The 10,000-nt window shown below is 41.0% G+C and overlaps 2 protein-coding genes across 2 annotated transcripts; one reads left to right on the top strand and one right to left on the bottom strand.

The window, feature by feature from the left end:
* Positions 1-1,665: 1,665 nt before the first annotated feature.
* LOC143031188 (uncharacterized) lies at positions 1,666-2,641 on the bottom strand. The gene is made up of 3 exons (XM_076194725.1): positions 2,553-2,641; positions 2,140-2,287; positions 1,666-2,020 (listed from the first exon to the last, which is right to left on the bottom strand). The coding sequence occupies exons 2-3, from the start codon at positions 2,285-2,287 to the stop codon at positions 1,806-1,808; spliced, it is 363 nt and encodes a 120-aa protein (XP_076050840.1). The 5' UTR covers positions 2,553-2,641; the 3' UTR covers positions 1,666-1,805.
* An 873-nt stretch (positions 2,642-3,514) lies between these two features.
* LOC143031180 (uncharacterized) lies at positions 3,515-4,795 on the top strand. Its single transcript, XM_076194714.1, has 3 exons — positions 3,515-3,598; positions 4,064-4,211; positions 4,329-4,795. Exons 2-3 carry the CDS (start codon positions 4,064-4,066, stop codon positions 4,571-4,573), a joined length of 393 nt encoding a protein of 130 aa, XP_076050829.1. The 5' UTR covers positions 3,515-3,598; the 3' UTR covers positions 4,574-4,795.
* Positions 4,796-10,000: the final 5,205 nt, after the last annotated feature.

Genomic DNA, 10,000 nt, shown 5'->3' with positions numbered 1-10,000 from the left:
ACGCACACGCACACACACACACACACACACACACACACACACACACACACACACACACACACACACACACACACACACACACACACACACACACACACACACACACACACACACACACACACACACACACACACACACACACACATATACACACACACACATACACACACACATACACATAGTGCTGTAGATAGGGTTAAACTGGTGCAATAGTGTATATTATTGTTAGTTTATTGATCACATTGTGAAAATGTTAATTGAATAAAGCATTATTTTTCGTTTACTATCATTACTTCATCGATACAGTAATTTCATAAATATAGTTACAAGATAAACAGGCATCTATATACTCGAGTATAGGATACATACTCTTGAAAAATACGGTTACAGGGGAAAGTAGAGTTTCCTGGAATATGATTCTTATTGATGGGTTTCATAGAGGTGGGAATTCCATAGGACGACTGGAAGTCGGTTCTGACGTCATTATATGGTCTGGGAAGTCCGTCGGTCAAGTGAACTGTCGTCAGATCAGGGAAGAATGTAATCACTGACAACAACGTCACAGCTGCCTCTTCCCATTCGCCCCCCCCCCAAAAAAAAAAAAAAAAACAGAATCGGTAGCAGGACTGAATCCCATTGGATCAAATTCCAGAGTAGAAAAAAAAAAAAAATCTCATCTCAAAATTAGACACAACCCTGGTCTCATGAATGCCTCTTATATAGAAAAGAAACAAACTGATCAAGCACCAAACCACTAAAACATGGTTTAATGTATTCTCGTTTTAATTCTGGGTTATAGAAAATGGGACACTTAAGCAGAGGGGGGGGGATCCAAAATTCAAGGAAAAGATCCCATCGGCTCAACTCTTCAACTTGTTCGCAGATGACGGTATTGCGTTTCCAGGTGGTTGCATGTGGCTTTAGATGGCTTTATTCAGCTTAAGAAGAGGGGGAGGAAGAGGAGCAAGAGGTGGAGGAGGAAGAAGAAGACAAGAAAGAGTAGGAAGAGGAGGAAGAAGCAGAGGAGGAAAAGGAGGAAGAGGAGGGGAGGAAGGGGAAGAAGAAGCAGAGTAGGAAGAGGAGGGGAGGGAGAAGCAGAGGAGGAAGATTAGGGGAGGAAGAGGAGGAAGAGGAGGAGGAAACAAAGGAGAAAGGGAAGGGAAGGGAGAGGAGGAGGAAGAAGACGAGGAGGAGGAGGAGGAACAGGAGGAAGAAGACGAGGAGTAGGAGGAGGAACAGGAGGAAGAAGAGAAGGAAAAGGAAGAGGAAAAGGAGTAGGAGGAAATGAAAGAGATATCATCTCTCAAAGTAGCGGTTGTTTATCGTTCTTAGTCGGTTATTGACAGTTGTTGTTGTTGATCATTTCTCGTCGTCAGTGGGTAAGGACACAGACACAACTGAGCGAATGCGTGATCATTCTGCTACAGAGTCCGCCACCATTGCACACAGATAAAGAAGCGATAAGGTACGATAAGACGTTTTCAAAATATTAAACTCGCTTTTTAGTTTTTCGAAGATTTGTTTACTGATTGCAGGAATCAGGAATAATGGTGTTGTAGTAGGAATGAATACTAAAATCAGAATAGAAAACAGACCATATTTTATTTTTGTATAAAGTACTCAACAAACAGTTTATCATCACAGTAGTAACAAGGTATTATGTAAAATGTTGATAAGCCTCGTCACAGTAGGACAGAGGAACTTGACACAGGTGCTCTTCCGGACACCTGTAGCAGCTGTCGTCGTAGGAAGAGGTGGCGGAGAAGCCAAACGAAGTTGCTGGAGGGTGAGCACAAGGTCGACTATCAGTGGAAAGGCACCGGGTGAGGTGGGAGTGGGTGAGGTGGGTGAGGTGGGTGGTATTCGGGTGCCTTGCACACGTGCTCTCCCAGACACCTGTCGAAGCAGCACTTGTCGGCGCCGCCGCAGCTGCCGTCGTTGGAGCAGGTGACGGGGGGTCCGGCGAAGGTCCTGACGGGTGGGCAGACGGGTCTCACGGGTGGACAGAACCCGGGCTTGACTGTCAACATAAAGAGGGTTATCAGACAGAATCAAAGACTCACATACATCTCATGTCACAGACAATGTCAACCTCACCATGTTTTTCATATCAGTGTTTGTTCCGAGTGTGACACTCACCTGCTAGTGGACCTGGAGCCTGGTTTTCGCCCTCGCAGCAGTAGGCCGCTCCCTCGGGCGTCTTGCACCAGTAGCGGCAAGAAGCGCTGGAGGCAGGGATCGATGCCGCCATCACGAGGGCGCACATAAGGACGACTGGAGAATGCATCTGGAAGAAACAATGAAGGCTTATCTTAATATTTCAGTGCTTGTGCTATCGATGATGTTTTGTTACATTCTACATCGATTTGCGAGAGTGAGTGGATGTGAATCCACGTGAAATTTACTTATGTCTTAGTGTCTTTTGAGTTTAGGTTGGAAGATTAATAGAAGAAGGATGAGCGAGCACTACTTGAGATAATCACCCTCCCTTGTACATTACGTAGAACATAGCAACCCGCGATGTATACCAGACAACCCATACTCAGACTCACCTCGATCTCTTTGGGTCCGCTGGTGCAGTGGAAGCGAGTTTGGAATGATGGGTGAGCGGGACGGCCGGCGCTTATATAGCCACTCTTCGCTCCCCCTGAGAGCCGGGACTCTTCCGCACCCTCCACCCGGACGAGAACCCCGGCTTGCCCAACTTCTTTCTCAGAAATGCACCGCGGCGTAAGGTTATATAACTCTCAATTGGACGCTTTCTTCGATAGCACGTGTTTCTATTGTGATCGTATCATCCTCAGCCTTCTCGTAGTTAAATAAGGAAATAAAAACATTTTATATATCCATTGAAGGAAATTAATGCGTTGTCACTGAGACGTCCGTTGTTGCCTTACACAGATGTATCTTCTCGTTGTGACCAAATCTCCTGGATGATTCTCCCTTCTCCAGCAGAGGTATGATGTCTTTAACTTGTCAGGAACACGATTAAGAAATGGAGGTTTGTAACCCACTACTCTGGGCGCAACCTCTCTCGGACAACGAAAAGGACTACTGTTCTGAGATCGGGTCTTCCTTCCTCGGGATCCGATCTCTCCTGCAGGTGAAGGGAATTGCCCGGTGTCAAAAAAAAAAAAAAAAAAAAAAAAAAAAGACATCAGTTGCATTCAAGTCTTCACACCGCCATCATCTTCTTGTTCTTCTACCCTATTATATACTTTAGTGTAATGCAAAGTGGGTTGGTAACTTTGCTAAAGGTATTGGAAGTCTCAAGGCTGTGATGGGAAGGTTATCAATTGTACGGAACGGGATTCTACATATTTCAAGTTGCAATACGGTGTCTGATGATCTTAAAGACACGGTTATCATCTGATTTAGTAATTTATCTATAGAAGGCGAGGAAAATGCAGGGGAACAGGAACAGAACAGGAAGAATGGTGGGAAATAAAGTAAAAAAAAATAAATGAAGAAGAGACAGAGAGACAAAAGAATGACCAGACAGACAAGCAAGTTCGGACGAGCTCATCCATCACTTCCAGCCCAGCTCCAGGTCGAGACACACACGTCCACTGCCCCGACGCAGTCCTAAGAAACTAAGGTGAGTTTTGCTATGATTTATCTATACTGTATGGCTATTTTTCTCTTTGTGTATCTATATACCCTTTTATAAATAGGTGTTCAGACAAGGCAAACATCCACCCCATAGTTACCAGACTGTTTAATTGATTACGTACATAGATGTCTCCTGAAATAACGTAGAAAGCAATCACATTTATTTGAAATACCAAAGTTAACATAATTCAGAATGAAACGGATGGATGATGGGCTACTCGTCTTATAAAGGGGAAAAGGGCCATTTTTGTGTGTGTGTATATATATATATATATATATATATATATATATATATATATATATATATATATATATATATATATATATATATATATATATATATATATATATATACATATATATATATACATATATACGAAAAGAGGCACGCAATTTTTTATATTCGTCATACTCCCAGGAAAGGTAACGAGTGCTTCACTGTTTCTTCCAGATGCATACTCCAGTCGTCCTTATGTGCGCCCTCGTGATGGCGGTATCGATCCCTGCCTCCAGCGCTTCTTGCCGCTACTGGTGCAAGACGCCGGAGGGACAGGCCTACTGCTGCGAGGGCAACAATCAGCCTCCAGGACCATTAACAGGTGAGTGTCACATTCGGAACAAACACTGACACGAAGAACATGGGGACATGGCCTGCGACATGAGATGTACCCAAATCTTCTATTTCGTCTGATAAACCGTCTTTTTTCTGTTGACAGTCAAGCCCGGGTTCTGTCCCCCCGTGCGACCCGTCTGCCCACCCGTCAGGACTTTGACAGGACCCCCCGTCACCTGCTCCAACGACGGCAGCTGCGGCGGCGCCGACAAGTGCTGCTTCGACAGATGTCTGGGAGAGCACGTGTGCAAGGCCCCCGAACACCGACTACCTCACCCACCTCACCCACTCCCACCTCATCCACTCCCACCTCATCCACTCCCCCCTCACCCGGTGCCTTACCATTGAGAGTCGACCTTGTGCTCACCCTCCAGCAACTTGGCGGTGCTCCTCCGCCACCTCTTCCTATGACGACAGGTGCTACAGGTGTCTGGAGGAGCACCTGTGTCAAGTTCCTCTGTCCTGCTGTGAAGAGGTTTATCAACATTTTACATAATACTTTGTTACCACTGTGATGACAGACTATTTGTTGAATAATTTATACAAAAATAAAACTCATTTTGTTTTCTATTCTGATTTTTAGTATTCCTTCTGGAAGATCATTAATCCTGGTCCCTACAGTCGATAACCTAGTGCTCGAAAAACTAAGAGAGGTTGCAATTTTGATAGCGTCTTATCATATCTTATAATCTTATCGCTTCTTTATCTGTGCGCAATAGTGGCGTACTCTGAAGCGTGAAGGTCTCACATTCGCTCAGTTGTATCTGTGTCCTTATCCACTGACGACGAGAAACGATCAAAAACAACTGTCATCAATCGAAGAAGGATAAACAAGCGCTATTTTGAGAGACGACAGCTTTTTCACTTCCTCCTACTTCTATTCCTCCCTCTCCTTTTCACTCTATTTTTCTTCCTCCTCCTCTTCTTCCTCCTCTTTCTCTTCTTCCTCTTCCTCTTCCTCCACTTCTTTTTCTTCCTCTTCTTCCTCCTCTTTTTTCTCCTCTACTTTCTCCTCTTCTTCCTCCTCCTCCTCTTCCTCCTCCTTCTCCTCCTTCTTTTTCTCCTCCTCAACTGAAAAAACCTTAACCACCAGGAATTACGCTGCCTGCGTCTGTGATCAAGTTGAGGCGTTGAGTCACTAAGATAATTTCTTTAAATTTGGGGATCACCCTTCTACTTAATCGGTCCAGACAAACAGAAAATAGTCTCATATAGTGAACCCAACATAGATGTTCAAGAAATCCCAGAAATTATTCATAATTCATCAACTACAAAAGGAGATTTGATAATTGTGGAAGGTGGCGTAATAAAGTCGACATTATTACTCTCTAGAGCAACCAAAAGAGTAGCAGTGCAGTTGAAAGGAGTCACTGTAGACTCTGAAAATCTAACCATCCTAGAATCAATTAGAATAAAAGGTTTGACATTTGACAAGAACATAGTTGAAATATTAGTGATTAGTACTTTGAATAAATACATAGTCTTAAGAAAAGGTATACAAATAGGATGTTTTTAAGTTTGTAAGATTTTAAATGAGAATACTGAAGAGGTGAAATCACCAATTTCATCAATCTGTTCAAATCAGAAAGAAACAGATTTGGGAAAGAAATACAAGAATAATCTAGAACCTACTAGTTGTCCTGAGTTGGATGAAAGCTTAGTTGCATTACTCTTGAAGTACAGAAAAGGAATTGCTTTGGCAGAACAAAACAACTGTTTTAAAACATCAGATCAAATTAAAATCAGGAACTCAACCTATTTATACACCTGCCTACAGATTACTACGTTCCAAACTAACCATTGTAGATAAATTGATCACTGAAATGTTGCCTCGTGATATTATTGAACATAGTAAATGTGAATGGAATTTCCCTTTGATTCTAGTGCCAAAATCATATGGTACCATGCGTCCACTTATTAATAATAGGGAATTAAATAAACAGACTGTACCCGATAGATTATCGTTACCGGTAATAGGAGATATACTTAGGAGTCTGGGAACCGAGAATAGGTATTTTAGCACAATAGATATCAAGTCTGTGTTCTGGCAGATAAAGTCGCATGGAGACTCACGATAATTCACAGCCTTTTCTACACCAACAGGGCATTATGCGTTCAAACGAATGCCATTTGGGTTATGTAATAGTTCATTAACTTACATGAGATTAATAAATACAGTTCTAGATGGGTTGTTAGGAAACACTACCAGTGTATTTTAGATGATGTTTTAATAGTTTTCCAAACAGAGACTGAGGACTTTAAGAAATTAGATTTGGTATATATAAGACTAGTTGAAGCAGAATTGAAGATGAAACTTAAAAAATGTAAGTTTTTGTAGGACAGAATTATTCATTTGGGTCATAGAATAGACAGGCATAGACTTCATACAGTTAATTCAAAGGTAGAAGCAGTAAAGAACTTTTCAGTTCAGAATAATGTAAAAAAGTTAGAAGCTTCTTGGGATTGACAAGATGTTATGGAAAATTTATCCAAGGATATGCACACATAGCCTGCACAACAGCAGGCTTTTGGCTAGTTGAAAGGTAAACATACTAGTTTTCCAGTTCTCATATTTCCTGATTATGATAAGGAGTTCATTCTTTGTATCGATAGCTTACACATCAAGATGTTGTAATAGTGCAGAGAGAAATTACTCCATAACAGAAAGAGAAACCTTAACAGTGATATATTTATTGAAAATTGTAGAGATATGATACTGGGATATTCAATCAGAGTGTGGACGTATCATACAACTATTCAGAATTTATTTAAGCATAAGAACATTAGGGGCAGATTAGCTAGGTGGTTTACTACACTTCAGTGTTATGAGGTTAAGTTTGAATATATTCCGGGTAGAAAAAATGTTGCAGCAGATGCACTATCTAGAAATAATAGCCAACCAACGTCAGGGTTGATCAATTTCGTCTACAGTATAGATGAGGTAGTAATATTAGATGAGGAAATGATAATAATAATAATAATAAAAAAAACTTGGGAAAAAGTAACCCAGAATTTGATGAACCCTGAAGGTAATCCTCAAAAACTGCCAAAAGGGTATAAGACATAGGAATTTCATTTGACCAATGGATTTTTGCAGAGAAAAAAAGAAAAAAGAAAAGAAAAAAGAAATGGAAGTGAGAAGGACATTTCTAGGGGCCCAGTGAATCAGTTGGTAATTCCACAAACTCTCGTACAAGAGGTATTAAAGTTACTTCTTGATAGTGATTGCAGTTTACATCCAGGAAAGGAAAAAACTTATAGACAAGCACAACTTAAATACTTTTGGCCGGGTATGAAGAAAGACATATATGATTGTATAGAAAATTGCTTGAAATGTGCTAAGGTGAAAGGAAGTACACCTAAATCTGCCTCTATGCTATCATATTCTATCCCGCAGAAACCTCGGGAAAGAATTCACATATATAAACTGGAGATACCTATGTCTGAAAATGGATATAAATATCTATTTGTTGCAATTGATAATCTTTCAAGATTTTGTATTTTACTCCCGTTCCAAACAAGAGAGCTGAAACAATGGCTTCAGTAATCTATGATCAGATAATCTGTAATTTCACTACGCCTAAGATTTTAGTTTCAGACAATAGTACTGAATTTGATAACAAATCATGGATGAATTATGTAGGTTATTTAAGATTCATAAAGTAAACATTCTAGTTAATCATCCTCAGAGCAATGGAGTTGTAGAGAGGTTAAACAAGAAAATTATTACATGTCTTAGATGTATGGTAAGCTCACATATTATAACTTGGGATAGTGTGTTTATGTTTGTGCGTGTGTTTGCGTGTTGTAGCTCTATTACCAAACTTCATTCTTTTTTTCTCAGGTGAAAAGAGGATAAAAAATGGTGCCTACGAAAATTAATATTAACTATTCTCACCTGTCCAGTCATATGTATAGAAAAAGTCCTGGAGGCTTCAGTGAATCCAACAAAAATTATAATAATACAGTAGTAATATCAATATAGTTTAAGACATCAATGCTTTAAATAGATCATGAAAACTTGAACGCAAAGTATGAAACGAGCCATCAATCCGTTGTAGAAGACTTCAACGCAATATATATTGTCAGCGAATTTGCCTTGAGAATGCAAAGCTTAAGCTTACGTTTAGCTACGGAAGAAGCCATCACCTTCACCTTACGTACAGAGACAGCCACAACCATCACCTTTTACCCACTCACAAAAACGTACACAATAATCTCCTTCACCCTACGTACAAAGACCTCAACCGGGAGCAACGAAGAAGTTAGTAGTTGCTGAGGTCCCATATGAGGGTCTTGATAGTTCCAATGTTGCAAAAGTTTGCTTAACTACACACACACTCACACACACACACACATACAAACACACACACACGCACACACACACACACACACACACACACACACACACACACACACACACACACACACACACACACACACACACACACACACACACACACACACACACACACACACACACACACACACACACACACACACACACACACACACACACACACACACACACACACACACACACACACACACATACACATAGTGCTGTAGATAGGGTTAAGCTGTTGCAATAGTGTGTATTATTATTAGTTTATTGATCCGTTTGTGAAAAAGTTGATTGAATAAAGCATTATCTCCCTGGGTCACCCTTACTCCATCGATACAGTAATTCTATAAATATAGTTACTAGATAAACGGGCATCTATATACTCGAGTATAGGGTGCATATTCTTGAAAAATATGATTACAGGGGAAAGTGGAGTTTCTTGGAATATGATCCTTATTGACGGGTTACATAGAGACGGGAATCCCATAGAACGATCGGTAGTCGGTTCTGACGTCATTATATGGTCTGGGAAGTCCGTCGCATAAGTGAACTGTCGTCATATCAGGGAAGAATTTGATCATTGACAACAAAAACGTCACAGCTGCCTCCCCCCACTCGCCCCCCCCCCCAAAAAAAAAAAAAAAAATGGTAGCAGGACTGAATCCCATTGGATCAAATTCCGGCCTAAAGAAAATCTCTCATCTCAAAATTAGACACAACCCTAGTCTCATAAATGCCTTATATACAGAAATGAAACAAACTTATCAAGCACCAAACCATTAAAAGACGGATTTATATACTCTCGTTTTAATTCTGGATTATAGAAAATGGGACAATTAAGCAGAGGGCTGAACTCTTCAACTTGTTCACAGACGACGGTATTGCGCTTCCAGGTGGTTGCAGGTGGCTTTAGATGGCTTTATTCAGCTTAAGAAGAGAGGGAGGAAGAGGAGCAAGAGGTGGAGGAGGAAGAATAAGAGAAGGAAGAGTAGGAGGATGAGGAAGAAGCAAAGAAGGAAAAGGAGGAAGAGGAGGGGAGGAAGGGGAAGAAGAAGTAGAGGAGGAAGAGGACGGGAGGGAGAAGCAGAGGAGGAAGAGGAGGAGTAAACAAAGGAGGAAGAGATGGGAAGGAAGAGGAGAAGGAAGAAAAAGAGTAGGAGGAACAGAAGGAAGAGAAGGAAAAGGAAGAGAATGAGGAGCAGGAGGAACTGAAAGAGGTTTCGTCTCTTAAAGTAGCGGTTATTTATCGTTCTTCGTCGGTTGTTAACACTTGTTGTTGTTGGTCATTTCTCGTCGTCAGTGGGTAAGGACACAGACACAATGCGTGACCAGCCCGCTTCAGAATCCGCCACCATTGCACACAAATAAAGCGATAAGGCAATATAAGAAGTTTTAGAAAATATGAACTTTACTTATTAGTTTTTCGAAGA

Source organism: Oratosquilla oratoria, chromosome 1 (genome assembly GCF_046742065.1).
Source record: "Oratosquilla oratoria isolate Oo_2021 chromosome 1, ASM4674206v1, whole genome shotgun sequence".
NCBI lineage: Eukaryota > Metazoa > Arthropoda > Malacostraca > Stomatopoda > Squillidae > Oratosquilla > Oratosquilla oratoria.
The sequence above is the reverse complement of the archived record's forward strand: the minus strand, read 5'-3'. Positions and strand labels throughout refer to the sequence as shown.